This window comes from Grammomys surdaster, unplaced genomic scaffold (genome assembly GCF_004785775.1).
Source record: "Grammomys surdaster isolate TR1022 unplaced genomic scaffold, NIH_TR_1.0 98, whole genome shotgun sequence".
Classification (NCBI taxonomy): Eukaryota; Metazoa; Chordata; class Mammalia; order Rodentia; family Muridae; genus Grammomys; species Grammomys surdaster.
This window is the reverse complement of record NW_021604577.1, coordinates 11593106-11614945: the sequence shown is the minus strand read 5'-3', so window position 1 is coordinate 11614945 and position 21840 is coordinate 11593106. Positions and strand designations below refer to the sequence as shown.

Genomic DNA, 21840 nt, shown 5'->3' with positions numbered 1-21840 from the left:
CTTATTTCCACATACTACAGACAGATGTCTATAGAAATTTTATTCATAGTTGTCCAAACCTGGGTATGGTCAAGATGTCCTTCAGTAGGTGGGTGGAAAAACAAATTGTTCTATACCTACACCTGTCGGAGTAAGGTTTTGTGCACTGGGTAAAGATCTTCCTTGTATTATTCAAATGCTGATTTCTGAACTAACAGAGATCCAGTTATAGGCTGGATTTTGGTTTTGTTAAGCAATTCCTGCCTTAGTGTTTTGCAAACAGTGTTCTCCATCACCTTCTGACTGGTTAAAATAAAAAGCCTATGGCCTCTAGCAAAAAGCAGAATAGTAAAGTGGGACTTCCGGAAAGAGAGGAACTCTGGGAAGGAATCAGGTGGGAGATTCAGTCAGCCAGACAAGAGGAAGAAGCAGGCCAGAAGGAAAGGACAGGAAACTAACTAGCTATGTGGCAGGACTTAGCATAGTATAAATTGGATAACTGAGTTAATAAGCTAGTAGAAAACAATGCCTAGTTATAAGGCCAAAAGGTTATAAATAAATAATCCTTATTTGGAAACCGAGGTGGGCATAGAAAGGCCCACTTTTACATATAACAAGACATTATTATAAAAGATAAGAATCCGGTCTTATGGTGTCTCCGGTGCCAGCTACGCTGTTGTGAAGCTGTGCCACTGTGGCTGTTACTATGGCCCATTACAAAGCCACCGACTCGAAGCGTGAGCAGTTCAGGAGGTACTTGGAGAAGCTGGGGTGCTGGACACGCAGACAAAAGTGTTGGTAGCCTTATATGAACAACCAGAGAACCCCAACAGTGTTCTGGATTTTTTAAAGCATCGCTTAGGAGCTGCTACATCGAAAAACCCAGAATTAGAGCTGCTTTACATAGAATTGGACGAAATGAAAGAGAAATATGAAGCTACTTTAAAAGAATATAAAAAACTGAAAGCAAAGCTTGTTCAGTATGAACCACCACAGGAGGAGAAGCGTGCTGAATAGGATTCTTCTCAGTTGAAAAGACACTGAAAACTGGTTTTGTATCACTTGAATAGCATGTATAGTATATGGTCTTTCCTGAAAAGATGCTATAAACTTTTTTTTCTTTTTTCTTTTTTTTTCTATAAACTTTTAATATGTTAAATTTACTCATCACACTTTAATGTTATAAACACATATACATAGAACCACGAATAAAGTTTCAATATAAAAATGATAAGAAATAAGCTGTCAAGTCTTGAAAATATATATAGGATCCTAGGTGTGGGGGCACTTGCATGTAATCCAGACAGAGACTGATGCAGTACCACCAGGAGTTCAAGGACATCCTCAGCTATATAGCGAGTTACAGGCCATTTGGGATACATGAGACCCTGTCTAAAATGCCATACTGGGGGAAAAAATTTAAGCTTCTGTGGAACCTTAGATGAATATTTCTTATTAAAGAAACTGATCTAAAAAGGCTATCTACTCAGTGATTCCATCTGCATTATATTATTGTATTTGGGAAAGGGTAAAAATTATGGTGATGTTAAAGATCAGTACATTTCAGAGGTTTGGAGAGGGGAGAGAAGGATGAACAAGTAAAACCCAGGGAAATTTCAGGGTAGTGAAACTGTCCCAATATAGATATCTTGGGTACATGATACAATGCATTAACAGACACAATGGAAGTGCCTTATGAATGTGCACACTTAACCCAATTTATGTAAAATTGGACTTTGGTTATAATATGTCTCCGTTTTTTACTGTTGTGAATAGACACCATAAAAGAAAGCATTTAACTGAAGCTTGAAGGTTTAGTTCATTATCCTCATGGCAGGAAGCATGCCGGTATGCTGGTAGACATGGTGCTACAGAAGCAGCTAAAGTTCTACATCTGGATCTGCAGGCAGCAGGAAGAGAAAGATACTGGTCCTGGCTTTAGCTTTTGAAATCCTCAAGCCCATCCCCAATGATACAGTTTCTCCAACAGAGCCATATGTATGCTGCAAGGCCACACCTTATAATCCCCCTCTCTAATCTCTGATGACCAAGCATTCAAATATATGACCCTATGGGGGCCATTCCTTTTCAAACCACTAAATAATGTATCAGTCTTTTTCATCAGTTATTACAGATATATCATAGTAATGAAAGGCCTTAGTAATACAGAAACTAAGACAAGAGTGCAACATGAAGTTGAGCAGTGATGGCATACACTTTTAATCCCAGCACTTGGGAGGCAGAGGCAGGTGGATCTCTGTGAGTTAAAGGCTAGCTTGATCTACAGTGTGAGTTCCAGGATAGCCAGGGCTATACAGAAAGACCCTGTCTTGGAAAAAAAAAAAAGACAGACAGACAGACACACAAAGTGCAACATGAGAACTCTATAATCTGTTCAAATATCTGTAAGCTTAAACTGTTTTAAAAAGCTTAGAGCCCAGGATGGTCATGCATGCTTGTACATTACTACCTGGGAGGCTGAGAGAGAAGGAAGGGTGTTCAAGTCCAGTCTGGACTCCACAGTGAGACCTTGTCTCGAAATAAAATGGCTGCTGCAAAGAGAAACCTCCTTGATAAGGGGTGAGATTTGCACTTACTGTAGGTCTAAGGATAAGAAGAGTATTACTTAGGCATCATGCTGGGCCCGTGAGGTGGAAGTAGAAGGCTCTCCTCTAAGGTCCATGACGACTAGCTCTAGGAAGCTGGGTAGGTTTCTCATCAGGCACACTGTCTCTCCTGGTGAGTAGGGTAAGTGTGAGAGTTTGTGGTACCTCAGAATTTACACTCTTCTGACAAGTGTGAGGATCCCGGTTAGATCTTCAACCTGACAACAAGTCTTAAAAAATAAATAATGATTGTTTTCTTTTAATTTTAATTTCTTTATATTTTTAAAATCCAGACTTCATTTCCCTCCCTGTCCACCCTCTGACTGTAGCACGTCCCATACCTCCTCCCCCTGTCTCCAAGAGGATGTCCCCACTCCCACCCCTACCCCACCAGACCTCCCCCACCTCCCTGGTGCCTCCTGTCTCTTGAGGGTTAGGCTTATCTTTTCTCACTGAGTCTAGATCCGACAGTCTTCTGCTGTATATGTGTTGGGGGCCTCATATCAGCTGGTGTATGCTGCCTGGTTGGTGGCTCAGTGTATGAGAGACTGGGGGTCCAGGTTAACTAAGACTGCTGGTCCTCCTACAGGGTCGCCCTTCTCCTCAGCTTCTTCCAGCTTTCCCCTAATTCATCCACAGGGGTCAGCAGCTTCTGTCCATTGGTTGGGTAAGAATACCTGCATCTGACTCTTTCAGCTGCTTATTGGACCTTTTGGAGGGCAGTCATGATAGGTCCATGTTTGTAAGCACACCACAGCATCAGCAACAGTGTCAGGTCTTTGGGCCTCCCCTTGAGCTGGATCCCAATTTGGGGCTGTCTCTGGACCTCCTTTTCCTCAGGCTTTTTTGATCCCGCAGTTCTTTCTTACTTTTTTTTTTTTTAAGAATTATTTATGTATATGAGTACACTATAGCTGTCTTCAGACACACCCAAAGAGGGCATCAGATCCCATTACAGATGGTTGTGAGCCACCATATGGTTGCTGGGAATTGAACTCAGGACTTATAGAAGAACAGTCAATGCTCTTAATTGGCTGAGCCAACTCTCCAGTCTCCTGCAGTTCTTTCAAGCAGGAACAATTCTAGGTCAGAGATTTTACTGTGGTATGGCAACTCCATCCCTCCACTTGATGTCCTGCCTTTCTACTGGTGGTGGACTCTACAAATTCCCTCTCCCCACTGTAGGGCACTTCATCTTTTGAATCCTGAGAGTCTCTCACTTCCCAGGTCTCTGTACATTCTAGGAGGTCCCCCCACTTCCTACCTTCCGAGGTTGCCAGTTTTGATTCTGGCAGGCCCTCAGGGCTTCAGTCCTCGCCCCCCCCCCATACCTGATCACCTGATCATGTTCCCCTCTTCCTCTCCCTGTTGCCTTTCTTATCCAGGTCCTGCCTCTACCCTCCTTCCCTCTCTCCCTTCCTCCCTCCCTCCCTCCTGTGATTGGTGATTTATAAAATGGGTACCATAATGTACCAGAATGTTATGAGATTCTGTTGTGCATCTATGAAACACATGAACACCAAAAGCATTCATGAACTCCAAAAGACCACCATGGATTCTTTTCTGATGCAATCGCATTAGGGTCTCTTTATAACAAGCTTGGGCTTGGGCTCTCTTCTAACCCAGCCCTGACACAGCAGGATGGGAAGGTGGAGCAGCTTCAACCCTTAGCAGGACAAGGTTTTATAGGAAACGGAAGCAAGTGAGGGGGAGTCCAGCCTGGCAAGCATCTAATTATATGACCACTGTAAGCTGACGACAGGTGGGTGCTCTGAAGTAAGACCATGAACAATCACAAATCAATTCAATTTGGGAATTTTAATAGTAGCTATTACTGTATGTTTCTCTTATATCTTTATCTTCATGCCAATCCAGAACACAGTACATGTGAATTGAATATTGGATTGCTGACAAACTCCCTTAAATCTTCATAAGTAATTCACTCATTACACTTGCTGTGGTTTGAATATAAAATGTCTTCCATCGGCTCACGTGCTTGAATACTTGTTACAGTTATGTGGCAGAACCTTCCCCTAATGAATAAAGATTTCAAGGGACCAATCACTGGGCAAGTAGGTGGGACTTCCGGGTCAGGAAGAGGTAGAGGGGAGGTAGGAGAAAGGGACTTCCTTTTTCGACGACGGGAGAAGGGAGGCAGACAGACTGTAGGATTGTGTTACCTGTTGATTCTAAACTAAGATTGTGTGGTGTTTTCCTTCATCAGGCGACTCAACTGGGTTCCAGAGAAAGGTATGGCGGTAGAGTGTGGTGTACAAGAGTACACCGAAGTCTGCTGCAGGAATTTGGAAGCATGGGCCTGGTGTGGCAACAGCCAGCCATGGGAACTTAGCATGGGTGAGACAGGCCCTGTCTGAGAGGAAAGAATGTGGTCTCGGCCTGTCCACTGGGCTGGAGACAGACAGGCCGCCTGCTGGTGCCTAGCTGCGATAGGGTGAGATGCTTTTGTATATTTCATGCAACACAGTTATGGCAGGAATGGAAATATCCTAAAGAGATACTTGTGCCTTTCCTTTTGGCTACCAGACAATTGAGGCAGTGGACCCTTAAAAATTTTCGGTCTTCCCAGGAGTCTCATGCAAGACAACGTAAAGCCCTTGTTTCAGCTAGAGGAAGATCCTGTTTCCTAGAAAGGGATTTCACACAGGTTTATCAACTTGACAGAGCACCCACACTTTTGATTACGCCTGCTTAGTTTTGCATACCCGCTGCCCCCTAATTAGGGCCCTAGAGGTAGACTTGGGAAATGGGGAGAGGTCACTGGATCTCTGTGTTCCTTTTTACATCCTGTCCACATTGAATACAGTTTTTCTCTGTCTCCCATTATTACTTGTCTAACTGGCCTGTTACAGATGAGTGGCTAAGCCTTGCCTGGTAAGAGTTTGGGAGTTGTGGAACTTCCTTTGCTAGAGGAGGTGGGTCACTGGTGACTGGTTGTAGAGCCCATAGTGCACTTGCTCTCTTCGCTTTGACCATAGTTGTCTAGCTACTTTTCCAGGCTGCCTTCATCACCATGATGGACACTATCGCTTCTTGTACTGTAAGCCAAAATAAAACCTCTAAGTTGCTTTTGTTGACTATTTGGTCACAGCAGAAAAGGGCTATGTCATGGTCACTGTTCACTTCTCTCTCTCTCTCTCTCTCTCTCTCTCTTTTAATTTAGTTTCCAGGCAGATTGAGGCAGCTTCTCTTCCCTTCTCTCTTCCAGTTCCCTCCTCCTTCTCTCCAGTGTCTCTGCAGTCACCCCTCCTCTCCTTCTCAGAAGAGGGCTGGACTCTCAGGGATATCAACAAGCTTTGGCACATCAAGTTGCAGTAAGACTGGGCCCATCATCTTTTATTGAGTCTAGATGAGGCAGCCCAGGTAGGGGAAAGGGATGGAAGGGCAGGCAGTGTAGTTAGGGACAGCCCTTGCTCCTGCTTTAGGAGTCACACATGAAGACCCTGCTGTACAGCTGTTACATATGGTCGCTTACGGCTTTTATTCAGGTCCACACTGAGAAAGAACAGGAAGCAGAACACAAAGATATGAAAAATGTGCCATTTTGTGAGCAAGTTGCAGACAAGATGGCTGCTAAGAAAGCAGCTGTGGTCATTAAAAAGACCTGTGGCACTAGAGAGAAATCTACTCTGCACTGGGACAACAGCAAAGGTGTCCTGTGGGTAAGACCCAACCGTCAAAGGCTCCAACTTACGAATTTGCAAGCTCATCTGAATGGGGAGAGGGTGAACTGAGAATGCCACTCACTGTATAAAACAAGCACCTGTTAAAGTGTTTACTCAGATCAGCCTTAAAAGTACACCATGGCCCCAGCAACTCTGTTCCAAGATGGCCAAGTGGCAGCTTTGTCCAAGTGGCACTGATTATCGGCATGAAAGATGCCACACATAGTCTGACCTCAGCTTTCTGGAACTTGAGCACAGGTCTGCACAAACCCCTTCACTCCTGAAGAGGCCCGAGAGGCTCTTGTATAAAGCTGGGGAGATACTGGAGATGCTACAACTGGGATGTCCACTGAAAAAAGGTGCAGGCATGGATGAGAGCCAGCCCATAACAAAAGGCCACGTGACTTAGAGGCAGGAGAGCTAGGGTTGTGTAAGCTTATGGGAGTTCAAACAATTCCAGATGTATATGGAGCTTTAAGGTTTTGTGTCTGCTGTGGTGAATTTCATTGTTTCTCTGATTTGATCTTCCCTTGCTATCTTCTTCTCTCTGGAACACTATTGTATACCGGAAGTATACAGTTCAATTTTAAATTTTACAGGGGCTCATGTTTAAGAAGTTAACACCACCTCTTTTTTTGGAAACTGTTTCGCTATGTATCCCAGGCTGTCCTGGAACTTTCTTTAAAGGTTCAGAATTACAGATGTGTACCACATAATCATATTTTTTAGTAGTATTTTGTTTCCATAAAAATAGGATTCAATCCTGAGTAATGTAAAGCAATAAGTAAGTAAAAATTTTAAATGCATTTAAAGCCTGAATCTGCCACAAGCCACTTCAGAGTGCTAGTCATTAGTTACTTAAATAAAGGGTATTATGCTCTATTTATTCCTAATAATTTCCATCTGGTCATCTCATCCTTTTTTCCATGCTTCATACCTCCTGTCACCTACTTTGTGAAGTATGTGGCACTTCTGGAAGGTGGACCCTTGCTATTGGAAATGAGTCACTGGTTATTGGTTGTAGAGTCCAGCTCCATGACTAGCCACTTTACCATCCTGCCTTCATCAGCATAATGGACACTATCTCTTACTGTACTGTAAGCCAAAATAAAGGCTTTCACTAACCTTGTCTACTAACTTCGGTGTTACCACTTTATGCTTATTTTCTGCTAAAAAATTACTGTTACTGATAATCCTGTTACCCCAGAAGACTACTTGGCCTGCAGTATGCCCTCAATAGATAGTAAGTTAGCCGGGCAGTGGTGGCGCACACCTTTAATCCCAGCACTTTGGAGGCAGAGGCAGGTGGATTTCTGAGTTCGAGGCCAGCCTGGTCTACAGAGTGAGTTCCAGGACAGCCAGGGCTACACAGAGAAACCCTGTCTCGAAAAACAAAACAAAAAAGATAAGTAAGTTAAAGTGACTTTAATAGCTCAATACTAAGTCACCAGAGCGTCAGTGGCCGGTAGTCCCAGCAACAAGGATAAGGTGGGGTGCAGGAGTTCTAGATTAGCTTGGGCAGCATAGGGAGACCACCTCTCTTTCTCTTTCCCCGTTATATCAGTTCCAATAGAATTCCACATTACTCCTTTACTTCGCATTAAAAATATCCCTGGCGTTCAGGCTTTTCTTTTCAATTCTGCGACTGAACATTTTGAGAACGCACAGACTCTTAGAGTACACCACTCTAGTCCTGAAGTAAAAAAAAAATGTCACCAGCATTAACGCTTTTCTGAAACCTTTGGCCAATGTCTAAGTCTCACTCTGGCTCACTTCGCAGGACCTTTCTTCCTTGTTTTTGCAAAAAACACTCCACACAGAAGGAAACCACCGTCCAGTGAAGCTTCTCCACCGGAGACAGCCAGCGAACCACACAGTTTTCCAGGAGTTAGCGGCGCGGCGGCGTAATCGTCCACTCCTCCCCCAGGACGCGACCTCGTGGCCGCATTCCTCTCTCGCAGCCCTGAGGAATCCCTAAGCCCTCGAGCTCGCCGGAAGCCCCGCCCCGCCCCGTTAGCGGCCTCGCGCATGCTCGGTCTGCGCTGCCGCGTCCCCGCGGGCTCTCGCGCGCCTGCTGCTCGCTTCCTCTCGGCCGCCCCGCCCTTTTCGGTCACTCGGGGCAGCTGCGGCGTGCGCGCGGCGATTGGCTGCCTCAGTCGGGGCGCCACAGGCCTGGGTTGCGACGCGAGCGGAGCGGGCGCTTAAGGATCCCGGGGCTCGTCAGGTAACGGCGTGGACCGGGAGCGGTGGGGACAGGGGAGAGGGCCTCAGGGTGGCCGGCAGCCCGCTGGGGACTTCCGGCCACTGCCCCTGGAGATGCAGGAGCGCTGCGTGGCCCGCGACGCGGCGATCTCAGGTTACACCGCTCCTCCAGGTTTCGGCCTTATGGCGTGTTAGTTTTTCCGAAATTTAAAAAAAAAGAGGCCTAACCTTGACTCTGAAGTGTAGGTTGTTTTTCCCTCCAAGCTTTGAAACCACCTCTCTCTGAGTTAGGGTTTCAGTCCTGGCTGGACCGCAGATCTACTCTGTGCCCTTTGCGGGACGCTTAAGCGATTCATAGTTCTCGCCCTTCAAAGTGCGAGCAGAAACTGCTGCGGAGCTCAGTATGCCCGGCGCCCACTCTAGTAAGATGCAGCTGCAAACTCTGGGCTCACTGCATTCAGAAGTTGGCTTTTCTAACTGGAGGATTACACCACCCAATGGTACTGGTGAAGTACTTCAATTCAAGTTGGGTAAACTACAAGATAGCAGGATAGACTAGGGTAGTGAAACGCCCGATTCTAAGAGAACAGGCCTTTGGAAGGGCTCCTTTGAGCATTTTTATGTCAGTTAATTCCCGGTGGTGGTAGACGGCGAGAGAAAGACAGCTTTAGCCTGTATCACAAGTTACATAGTTGCTTATTGCCATCTGTGATGAACCTCACATAAAAGGACAGTTACATAATTACATAGGCTATCCTGTACTGGTTGGTATTATTAGTATTAGTTTTATCAATGTGCCTCAAACTAGAGTGATTTGAGAGGAGGGTAGCTCAAAGGAGGAATTGCCTCCATCAGATTGGCAACATTTTCTTGATTAATGATTGATGTGGGAGGGCCCAGATCATTGTGGATTTTATCAGCCCTGGGCAGGTTTTACCTCAGTTGTATAATGAAGCAAACCAAGCATTCTGTGGAAAGCCAGTAGTAAGCAGGGTTACTCCCCGTTCTCTGCTTCAGTTCCTGCTTCCAGGTTCCAGCTTTGAGCTCCTTTGGTTGCTTCCCTGAGTGATGGATGCTAACCGTCGACCATGTTTGCTTTTGGTCTTGATATTTGTAAAAGCAAAAGAAACCAAACTAGATTGAGTCCTATGTAAATAGTATCGCTATTTTTTTAAAAGATTTATGTGCGTACACTGTTGTTCACTTTTGACATACCAGAAAAGGTCATCAGATCCCATTACAGATGGTTGTGAGCCACCATGTGGTTGCTGGGAATTGAACTCAGGACTTCTGGAACAGCAGTCAGTGCTTTTAACCGCTGAGCCATCTCTCCAGCCCAAGCAATACATTTAATTGAGGCTAACTTTGTAAAATTGAGATAATATGAATTATTTCATTAGATAAAAAAGTAATGATGGCAAAGCAAATATGAATAGAACATGTACATTATTTTTCTTCGAAGACAATATAAAATAAAAATCTTTATCATAAGTTTAAAAGTTTAATAAACATACAGAAACATGCTTAAGTCATGTGTACAATTTATTGCATTTTCATGAAGTGTAATTATTTTATGTCTTGAAACATTAAATTTAACCATAACTGTATGCCACATTTTTTGGTCTTTTTTTAAATCTCTAGCCTAGCAACATAGATTACTACTTTAAAGTGGTAGCTGATCTGACCTTTCTCTTTAATAGTTGACTCATAGGACAAATTTTCCATAGAACTGCTTTTGGCATTTGTTAAAAGCAAATCTGGTTGTGCTTTTGTTAAAATCGAAAGTGTTATTCTTTTAGATTTTATTATATTTTAATATACATAGGTATGTGGTGTATTATAAATTTAAAGTATTGTATTAGATTTATGTATATACATTGAAATTGCTTTCATTATGATTAATATGTATACATTTTGGAAATAACTAGACTATAACAGGGTTCAGTTTACTGTAGTTTATAATCTTGAATCTTTTTGTTTCTTCTTGAAACATGCCAAAATCTATCTGTCTCTCTTAAGACAGTCTCTCTTAAGTCCTGGCTGTTTGAAAAGTTGCTATGTGGATCAGGCTGACCTTGAACTCAAATTCTCCTGCCTCTGCCTCCCAAGTGCTGGAATTAAATGAGAGCACCACCCCACAGGGCTTCTTTGTATTTTATCTTGAAGGTTTTGCTACTATGGAATGAACCTTGAAAAATAGAAAAAAAATAATAACTTTAAAAAATTGTAAAATAAAATTTATAGACAAAGAAGTATATAAAACATCGACATTTTTCTTATTCATTATTCAAATGAGTAATCACTAAAACTAGCTACTAATCTGAATATAGCTGTTTATAAGACATGTCTGCACAAGTGATACGGATTTGTCAGTGGATGGATTGTTTTATAAGTGCTTTATTAATACTGTTGCTCAAGTCTCTCCTATTAACAGTTTGTATATGTATAAATCTGTGTTTTAGTAGTAACATGTGCTGACAATTTGCTGTATGTTAAAATTTCTTTTGTAATAATGGAGTCTATTTCTCCCTGGATATACACCCACCCAGCCTTCCACACACACACTCAGGTGTACATGTACGTATATATGTATGTATGTGTACGTATCTAATTTTCGAGGTCATGCTATTTATAGCATACACCTTTGTGATTATTTTCCTTCCATAAGCAGACATCCTCTTTTATCAGTGACTCAGTTCATCTTTGGTGATACTTTTTTTTTTAAGCCTTGTCTGCTTCCTTTCCTTTCCTTTCCTTTCCTTTCCTTTCCTTTCTCCTTTCCTTTTTCCTTTCCTTTCCCTTTTCCTTTCCTTTTTCCTTTCCTTTCCTTTTTCCTTTCCTTTCCTTTTCCTTTCCTTTCCTTTTTCCTTTCCTTTCCTTTTTCCTTTCCTTTTTCCTTTCCTTTCCTTTTTCCTTTCCTTTCCTTTTTCCTTTCCTTTCCTTTCCTTTCCCTCTCCCTCTCCCCTCCCCCTCCCCCTCCCCCTCCCCTCCCCTTCCCTTTCCTTTCCTTTCCTAGGTTGTCTGGTTGAGAAGCTGAAAAAAATAGTATATACTGTCTCTGACTTACAATCTTTCACCTTAAGATTTTTTGGCTTTGGGATGGGGAGAAACTGATAGTCAATAGAAGTGGTATCTTGCTTTTGCATTTTTAATCTTTATTTAGGCTGGGGTAGATGAACATGGTAAGGTACTATGATTCATGACACTGGGCAGTGGCTGCGAACTGTAGTTCCTAAGTGGAGTCAGGAGAACCAACAACTAGTGGTCTTTGATACATTGTGTTCAGCTCAGGTATTTGATAGCTTAGGTATATTATATTCATTTTTTGGTATATTTAGTAGGATGTAGTCCATCAGAAGTCAAAGAACATCTTTGTAGAATTCTGTATTCCCTGGATAATACTTTTAATGTTAAAATAATGTTCAATGATTATAATGTACAAATGTAATCTACTTCACTAAATAACTTATATAAACTAAATACATTGACTAAACACTATTGTAATCAGTGAATTATACTTTTTATTAAATTGTAATCTGTCTGGATATAACTAATTCTTTTTCTGTTTTAGTCTTTTTGTATTCTAGGAGCCAATCTGGATGATACCATACTATAGTTTGTTGATGTATTTCTTTCTTTTTTTTTTTTCAAATTTTTTTTTATTTGGACCAGAATTTCTTTGTGTAGCCCTGAGTGTCCAGGAACTGGCTATGAATACCAGATTGGCCTTGAACCTATTGTGATCTTCTTGCCTCTGCCTCCCAAGTGCTGGGAGTAAAGGTGTGTGGCACCATGCCAGACAGTTATCATGCTTCTTGAGTCTTTTCCAGTCTCTACTATTTTTTTTTCTATTTGATACAGTTAGGATACAGGCATCTTTTGGTTCTCTTGTGTAAAATTGGATATATGGTAAGCATTTAAAAATTGTGTGCTGTGTGGATATTTTGCATGCATATCTATGTCTGTAGCATTCAAGCCTGCAAGCAGAGGCCAGAGGAGGAGGGCATTGGGTTCACTGGAACTGGAGACTATTGTGAGGTCAGCATGTGGGTGCTGGGAAGTGTACTGGTCTCCACATAGAGCAGCCCTTTCTCTTGACTGAGCCATCTCCAGCGCCACGATTGGATATTTTGAAATTCAATGGATCAGCTTCATGCTCCCAACTAAATAGTTTAGTCTAGGATGAAGCATCTCACTGTTTACATTTTTGATTGTTTACTCTTTTGTACTCTGGTGGTTTGGAAGTTGCATGTGCTTTAGCATTCTTTTACTGCGTACCGTAAAGATTATAATGTCCTTCATCCCCTCAAGGGCACTGGTATGTGCTAATCTTTTAGTATTGTAAACAGCACTGAGGTTTACATTCTTGTACATACGCATTTCGCCTTTTTTGAGAAGTTAGTCTTAGTTAGGGTTTTACTGCTGTGAACAGACACCATGACCAAGCCAACTCTTTTATGAGGACAACATTTAGTTGGGGCTGGCTTACAGGTTCAGAGGTTCAGTCCATTATCAAGGCAAGAACATGGTAGCACCCAGGCAGGCATGATGCGGGAGAGCTGAAAGTTCTACAACTTCCTCTAAAGGCTGCTAGTGGAATACTGGCTGCCAGGTAGCTAGTACTAGGGTTAGCCCATGCCCACAATGACAAACCTAATCTGACAAGGTCGCATCTCCAGATAGTGCCACTCCCTGGGCCAAGCATATTCAAACCATGTCATGGACTCAAAAAGCATTTAAAAAGCCCTAATTTAAATACACGTTTGGGTGAATTCTTTTTTTCTTTGAAATGTCATAGTTTTTAATAATGAATAAATATTTAGTTTAAAATTTTTAAGGCAAAGTCACACAAAACCGTCATTAAAAACTAGAAGTACTGTATTCTGTCTTTTCCTGAGCTTGTGCTTAAAACAAGAGAAACCTTATCACTGGATGGGCTGTCAATACAAAACAAGAGCATCTTCTTGCTAGCACTATCAGCTGCTGAAATACAATGTTGCAGCCATTTGAAAGTTTTGAAGGACAAGACTTTTCAGTCCCCTCTCCTATAGCAAAGTCGGAAGTCAGTGAGGTGGATGTAGATAGACTAAAGACATTTCTCGATAGAGAAAGCCTCTGAAAATCCTGGAAATTCCAGTCTATTAAAGCAGTAAAAATACATCAGAAATGGCAGAAAGTGTAGTGTGGCCCAGGAAACAACCAAGGCAGCGTTGGCTTACAGCTGTATAGAACAAGCAATTTAGATCAGAGATTCTCCCAAGAAGGATATCTAGGCAATTAAGGTTATTTAAGAGGTTTTATAATTGGTTGGCCCAGATTTTCTTTGTCAGACCTTTTTTTATATTATGAATTTGATTTTATTAATACAGACTCTTCTGGGTGTCTGTCTTGCTAGTTAGGTGGTACTGATTGGTTAGTTTTAAATGTAAACTGAAGTTTTAAAAATATGATAGTCCCCCAGAACCTTTATCTATAATTTTATAAAGCCTGTTATCTGAGATTAATAAAAAATATAGGTGGAAAACTTAAATAATCTGTATGTTAAGATAACCTTTTTAGAGGTTATTTACATACCTTTTAATCCTGGTATTCCAAAGGCAGAGGCAAATGGAGTTCAAGGACAGCCAGTGCTACATAGTGAAACCTTGTTTCAGAAAAACAAATAGCAAAACAAAACAAGAGTATGAGGTCCCAGTACTGTTATATAGCAGAGTACTGCCTGCTCTGGCCTCAATTAGAGAAGACACACCCAACCCCACCCCCCCCCCCCCAGACTTGAGGCCCCAGGGAGTGGGGAGGTCTAGTGGATGGGGTGTGTGGACATCCTCTTGGAGATGGGAGGATAGATTGTGGGGGTAACTACTGGATTGTAAAAGGTTAGAGATAATTAAAAAAACAAAACAAAAAATTGGGCTGGAGAGATGGCTCAGTGGTTAAGAGCACAGACTGTTCTTCCAGAGGTCCTGAGTTCAATTCCCAGCAACCATATTGTGGCTCACAACCATCTATAATGGAATCCGATGCCCTCTTCTGGTGTGTCTGAAGACAGTGACAGTGCATGCATATACATAAAAGAAATAAATAAATTTAAAAACAAAACAAAAAATTTATAATAGCATTACATTATTGTCCCCTACTCTTTTCTCCTTCTAAACCTTCCCATACTCTCATCCCAGCTCTTTCAAACTAATGACCTTATTTTCGTCTCTCTTTCTCTTCTCTCTCTTTCTCAAATAAATAACACAATCTGCTCAGTCTGTGTAATTTTACTTAGGCGTTTCCATTTGGTATTGGCTAGCCAATTGGTATGCTCTTCCCTGGGGAGACTGTTTCTCTCACTCTCGTTCCTTAGTTGCCTGTTGTTGTCTAGTTCCCTCTCACCCTATCCACATTAGCATGTCTACTGGTGTCATCCTTGTTCAGGTCATGTTTAGGCAGCCGTGTTGGATGAGACATAGCTTCTGATATTGTTAGGAGGCACAGTCTCACAGTGATCTGAACTTCTTGTTCTGACTCTTACAATTTTTGCTTTCCCACTTGTCCAGTGACCCCTGAGCCTTAGGGGCAGGAGTTCTGTACATTTACCTCAACTCTGCATGTTGATTAGGTTTGGTTTTCTTTCTGTACTGGTCTGTCTTGCAAAGAGAAGTTTCCTTGGTAAAGGTGAGAACTGACTTATCTGTGGACAAATATTTAGACTGCATTTAGAGATTACTAAACGGGTAATGGGTTTACTAAAGTGAAGTTTGTAGAATATTGTATGCTATAATATACAATTCTGATTATTCTGTATTCTAGTTCTATTAATATTTTACTGTATCTAAATTTTTTAAGTGCTCTGGATTGAATGTGCTTAAGTTCATCACAACTAAGTGTGTATAGAAAACCATATGCTGTTCAGTACTGTGTGCTTTCAGATACCTACTGTGGCCTTGATAAAGAGAGACATATATTTCCTTTTTTTGTTGTTGGAGGCTCAAGCAAGTATTGATGAATCTTCCTCTTTGAGTCTATGAACTTGCTCAGTGCTATAGATTTCTCTAAGACTGATCTGTTACGTACACATCACGAATTTTTACACATCCTATCATTTTTATTTATTTAAAAATATTTTAAGATTTAACTTCAGTTTTGAACTATGGGTTTTCTAATGGATTTTTCTAGATCTTTCTGTTACTGATTTCTAGTTTGAGTTGGAAAATAATACCCATTTTTATGATTTTAGTTCTGACAAATATATTCAGTTCTGGTTGACCAGAAAAAAATGTGGTGTATGTGCTTGAAAAACTTCTGTAGATGGTGGAGTAGCAACGTAGTACTGTTGGTGTTCAGGCTCCCTGTTGACTTCCGTTCCAGTGTCGGCGGCGGAGGCAGCAGCAGCGGTGGCGGTGGCGGCGGTGACCACTGAGCAGTAGTTGCCCAAGATGTCAAATATCAAAATCTTCAGCGGGAGCTCCCACCAGGACTTATCCCAGAAAATAGCTGACCGCCTAGGCCTGGAGCTAGGCAAGGTGGTGACTAAGAAATTCAGCAACCAGGAGACCTGTGTGGAGATTGGGGAAAGCGTTCGTGGAGAGGATGTCTACATTGTTCAGAGTGGGTGTGGTGAGATAAATGACAATCTAATGGAGCTTTTGATCATGATTAATGCTTGCAAGATTGCTTCAGCCAGCCGGGTGACTGCAGTCATCCCATGCTTCCCTTATGCCCGCCAAGATAAGAAGGATAAGAGCCGGGCTCCCATCTCAGCTAAGCTTGTTGCAAATATGCTGTCTGTAGCAGGTGCAGATCACATTATCACCATGGATCTACATGCGTCTCAAATTCAGGGTTTCTTTGACATCCCAGTGGACAATTTATATGCAGAGCCAGCTGTCCTGAAGTGGATACGGGAGAATATATCTGAGTGGAAAAACTGTACTATCGTTTCACCTGACGCGGGTGGTGCCAAGCGCGTGACCTCCATTGCAGACCGACTGAATGTGGATTTTGCGTTGATTCACAAGGAACGGAAGAAGGCCAACGAAGTGGACCGCATGGTACTGGTAGGGGACGTGAAGGACCGTGTGGCTATACTTGTGGATGACATGGCTGACACCTGTGGTACAATCTGCCATGCTGCTGACAAACTTCTCTCAGCTGGAGCTACCAGGGTTTATGCCATCTTGACGCATGGAATCTTTTCTGGCCCTGCCATTTCTCGAATCAACAATGCCTGCTTTGAAGCAGTAGTAGTTACCAATACCATACCTCAGGAAGACAAGATGAAACACTGCTCCAAAATACAGGTGATTGACATCTCTATGATCCTTGCAGAAGCCATCAGGAGAACCCACAATGGAGAATCTGTCTCCTATCTCTTCAGCCATGTTCCTTTATAATATAATAACTTCTGAAGCATTTGGAAATAAAACCAACCCCACCCCTTGTTTTTCTTGGTATTGGTGAGTTCAGCAGAAGACCAAGCTTGCTTCAGTATAGCTTTTACATCCCACATTACCTATATTAGAATTTATCCTAAATTTGAGAAAAACAGATTGCTGTTAATTGATAGAAAGCTCCACCTGCATTGTTGCATCCTGGCTTCTTGTTTACTTTGTGAGCCTTGAGCTCAGCTGTTGAAAGATGTAGAGAAAGATGTTAAGAGTATTCACAAGGTCCGTAGGATGTGATTGACAAAGCTCATACTCCATTGCATGTGAATGCTTTGGGGTTTTCTTCATTCAGAATAGCAACAAAGGCAGCTCATGTGTAATACATTTTGAGAGGTCTACAGCAAGAACCCTGAGCAGCCTTAAACATAGTTCAGCTGTTGAGCACCCTGTGAGGCAGGAGCACGTAGCTCAATGCAGTAATTAGTTTTTGGGAGGAAGAAGCCTGATCCATTGCCATCTGTTTAACTCTATAGCTTGAACTCTCTACACCTATTCCTTTCCAGTTGGCTTTTCCTTTAGCTATTTTCACCCTTTCCTGGTCTGGACTCAGTGATCACTGTAACAGAATCTTCTGTAAGACAGACTTGCTTCTTGCTATGTAACTGCTAACATTCACATCAGGTAATCTTCCTTAGCCTTCTACCACTGAGGTGGTGGGTTTTAAGTGGTGTCGTAGTGCCTTTTGATTAAGTAGTTAACTTTCATCTTCCTTGGATCCATTTGGCCTCTCAATTGAACATATTTCTGCTAAACAATTTGATTGTATCATCTTGTGAAGAAGAAACTTAATAAAATGTCTGTCATGTGTGCAAAAAAAAAAAAAAGAAAAAGATTCTGTAAGGTTTGTTTGTTTGCTTGTTTTGTCACTGTTAGAATAATATCCAGAATAATATCCAAGAAAAATGAAGATTTTTTTTTTTCTTCATTGTTTTGGGCTCCTCCATTCCTGGGTGGAGATAAAAGCTTGTTTGGGAGAGCAGGATAGTGCCAGCACAGCTGCCAACTTGAAGACAGCAGGGAAGTCTGGAGACAGCAGGAACCCTGCAGAGGCCAACCTGAGTGACTCATTCCTCAGTTCAAGCCCTTCCTCTTAGGAGTCCTCAAGATTCATTCAACTTTAGAGCCTATTATGTGACAACTAAGTCCTTAGTACATTTGCCTTCAGGGAGACATTTTAGATTCAAACACAGTATTCTAAAGCCAAGTGGGCAGTAAAGGTGCTAGCAGTTTTTATTCAGAAGCCATTGCAGTAGGAGAAAAAAAGCAAATGTAGAGTCAGGCTCTATTTCAGATAAATCAAGGACAAGGGATGTTATAGCTTAGAGTAGGGTCAATCACTGGATAAAAATATCCATGTAGAGGGAATTTGTGTTTAAACCCACTGGCAGTCATGAAGGCAAACCAGGGAGTATGAGATTTCAAGATGTGAGAGCCTCAAAACTTGGTTTTTAAGCTACAGCCTTATATTAGGATTGCTTCTGTCTGGGGAGTGGGCTTAGTGCTTTTATATACTGTTTTAGATTTAGTAGTAGTTTTTATTTTACTTTGTCTTGTCTTGATTAGTGCTTACATCCTTTTTTCCTACTCTGTTGGATTATTCTCAGTCATATATCATTAAAAACGGTAATTTGTGGACTGTTCCTCTCTGTGTGTTTTGTTATTATGTAATAGTTGGTGAAGCACACGCATCTAAATACTCATCACATAACTGGAAACTTTGCATTTTACTTTCTTAGAATTTGGATTATTATTTCTTACAGATATCACTTACATCAGAGTTAGAATGGTGTTTTTCATTGTCTCAGTTGTACATATAATCTAAATTTAAGGGTTTTTTATTTTTTTCTGATAAATTTTAAACTGGCATACCTTGAAACTGATTGGTATTTCAAAACTTCTATTGTCTTCAAAATTTAATGTAAATTTAAGTCACTTTCATGATTTATGTCAAAAAGCTTATTTCCAGTATGGAAGCTGCAGATATGTTATAGCTTACAACATTCCAAAGCAGAACATTTTATTCACTGGCATGAGCTGGCACAGTGGGCAGGATTATTGTAATTCATTTGGGTAAATGAATTGAAGCTTTGGATTTAATGTACAAAAATACTCTGTCAGGTTTTACAATTCAGTAATGATAAAATCTGGGTTTAGAGTTTCAGCATCTTAATTTCTATTGTCCTTATTCCACTTTAATTATTAATTTGATCTTTTCAGTTAAAGTCCATATATTTAATGGGCTATGTTTTGTTTGCTTATCATTTAGAATTACAGTCTTATTTAAAACTTTGCCATCATGCTAATTACTAATTACTTGGCTTTGCAAGCTTATAGTCTACATGTGAAATATATCTTAAACAGTGAAGAAATCATTTTCTTCATTGAAGCTTTGAATAGATTTTTCACTTAAAATATATTTGCAATTAAAAAATATTTTAGGAAAGTCAAGAGAATGTATCATATAACTTAGTGACAAAAGTTTTAGGCTACTCTTTAGCATGTATCACGTTTACTGTTAGTGATAGTTTAAAAACTTGGCAAAATATATTTATACTAATGCTTAGAATAGCAAGCTAAGCTATTGCCACCCAGTGGACTATCAGACACTAAAGTGAATGTTTTGAAAAGTGATATAATCTGATAAAAATGAATATTTGTAGAAACTGTGTTTGTGTGTGTGTGTGTAAAATAAAAGTGTAAAGAGTAAATTCTACTAAAATCACTATTTTCCTAGTCCATGCAATAGGAGGTTCCCTCTTTGTTCTCCTTTAGTGTATTCTAGTGAGATAGTGATGTGAAAAAAAAGTGCCTGACATATTTCTGCTAGTTTCCTTTCATCAGGAATTTCTGCAAAGTCACAATAGATCAAGAGATCTATAGCTTAGTGTCTACTCAACAGCAGTGTATTTTCTAGATTAAAAATGGGACATAAGTTAAAACACTAAGTCTAGTCACTTGTTTGCCAATTGCTACGTGTTTATAGTTTGTTATAGTATATATTTTAAAGTGTCCATGTCCCTTTAAGGAAAACTTACTTAATCTTTAAATCTGCTATAATATTGAAGACATCTCACTCCAGTTAAAATGTTTGTAAGGAAATAAGCAGCAGGGTCTGGAGAGATTGCTCAGGGGGGTTAAGAGCACTGACTGCTCTTCCAGAGGTCCTGAGTTCAATTCCTAGCAACCACATGGAGGCTCACAACCATCTGTAATGGGATCTGTTACCCTCTTCTGGTGTGTCTAAAGACAGCGATAGTGTACTCACATACAATAAAAAATAAGTAATAACAAAGTACTGGTAGGAATATGAAATCTAGCCATTACTGAGGAAATCAGTTTAGAAATTCAGAAAAAAATAGAATTGCCATGTGACTCACTGGAATCTAAGTCAGCACATCACAGGTTTATTCAGGTTCTCTGCTGCTATGGAATCAGCCTAGACGTCCATCAACAAATTAATGTGTAAGGAAAATGTGGTATATATACACATTGGAATTTTATGCAGCCAAATCATATGAAGCAACGTGGATGGAACTAGTGAAATAAGCCAGAGTTAAACAAGTAGTTCACATCTTCTGGTATATATAAAACACGTATACATACATGCAAAGATACGTGTGTGTGTGTGTGTGTGTGTGTATGTATGTATCATATTTGTGAGACATTCCTAGAAATGTAAACACATAGCGAACTGATTATAGACCAAGCCAGTGAGTTATTGGGGATATGTCTTAGAGTTTCATTGCTCTGAAGAGACACCATGAACAAGGCAACTCTTACAAAGGAAAATATTTACTTGGGGCTGGCTCACAATTTTCAGAGGTTCAGTCCCTGATCGTCATGGTGGGAAGCATGTCAGCATGCAGGCAGACAGTGAGCTGGAGGATCGCGAGTTCTGTACCCTGTTCCACAGGCAGCAGAAAGGGGACTGTCTTATGCTGGTGGCCAAGAGGATGCTTTCTTGAACACTGGGTGGGAGCCTGAGCATCAACCTGAAAACCCACTCCCACATTGACACACTTCCTCCAACAAGGTCCCACCTATTCCAACAAGGCCACACCTCCTAACATCACTCCCAAGCATTTCAACATAGGAGTCAATGGGTGCCAAACATATTTAGACTATCACAGGTTACTAATAAGAATACGGGTGAGGAGTTACGTACAAAATGAGCTTCCCTGTGGGTTGGCCTTTCACATACTCTGTTGTTACACATTACCTTAGAACATCTTGTTTCATTTCCCTTTAACATATTGTGTCTTAATAAATTTTCCTCTCAGATAGGAAGGTACTTAATTTTTTTTAAATTTATGGGTATAGTGTTTTGGGTTTTGCCTGCATGTATGTATGTGTTCCACATGTATGCTTGGTGCCTGCTGAGACCACGAGGGGGGCCAGATTCCCTGGAACCAGAGTTACAGGTGGTTATGAGCCACTGTGTAACCGTATGTGTGCTAGGATTAGAACCCAGATCCTCTGTAAGAGAGCCTCAAGTGTTCTTAATTCTGAGCTATCACTAACCCAATAATTTAATCTTGGAGGAAACCGCTACCCACAGATACATAAGTAGAAGGATCTGGAAGAAACACATTAGTTATTTCTCTCACTATTTTGAAAAAAAAAATTCCCTAAAAAGATTTTTATTTAATTGTTGTTGTTGTTGTTGGTGGTGGTGGTGGTGTGTGTGTGTATACAGGTCAGTATAGTGCCTGTAGAGGCCAGGATTGTTGGATCACTCAGGAGCTGGAATTACAGGTAATGTGTGTTACCCATTGTGGGTGCTGGGAACTGAACTAAGGTCCTCTGCAAGAAACTGTTGGACTGTTAAGATCCAAAACCAGGGGATGCGCTCCCACAGAAACGTACAAGGACAGGACTCAGTGCACTAGGACTCTCTCCCATGCAGGAGAGAGAGAGAGAGAGAGAGAGAGAGAG

General features: G+C 41.2%; 2 protein-coding genes and 1 pseudogene across 3 annotated transcripts in view; all 3 read left to right on the top strand.

Annotated features, from left to right (window-relative positions):
• Positions 1 to 685: 685 nt before the first annotated feature.
• Positions 686 to 1066, top strand: LOC114632917 (annotated as a pseudogene).
• Positions 1067 to 8296: 7230 nt separating this feature from the next.
• Mipol1 (mirror-image polydactyly 1) overlaps positions 8297 to 21840 on the top strand; it is a 240412-nt gene continuing 226868 nt past the window's right edge. Inside the window, exon 1 of the mRNA XM_028782398.1 lies at positions 8297 to 8492. The gene's annotated coding sequence lies outside the window, so the exon portion shown is untranslated. The remainder of the gene's footprint in view (positions 8493 to 21840) is intronic.
• LOC114633778 (ribose-phosphate pyrophosphokinase 1-like) lies at positions 8436 to 18545 on the top strand. 2 transcript variants are annotated; one of them, XM_028782405.1, is made up of 2 exons: positions 8436 to 8492; positions 15827 to 18545. In XM_028782405.1, the coding sequence occupies exon 2, from the start codon at positions 15895 to 15897 to the stop codon at positions 16849 to 16851; it is 957 nt and encodes a 318-aa protein (XP_028638238.1). In that variant the 5' UTR covers positions 8436 to 8492; positions 15827 to 15894; the 3' UTR covers positions 16852 to 18545. The 2 variants fall into 2 exon arrangements, with proteins under 2 accessions (XP_028638238.1, XP_028638248.1); XM_028782415.1 differs by lacking the exon at positions 8436 to 8492 and having other exon boundaries at positions 15925 to 16066; positions 16300 to 18545.

Coding starts and splice junctions, on each gene's coding strand:
- LOC114633778 (XM_028782405.1), top strand. CDS start 15,895: ATGTCAAATATCAAAATCTTCAGCGGGAGCTCCCACCAGGACTTATCC.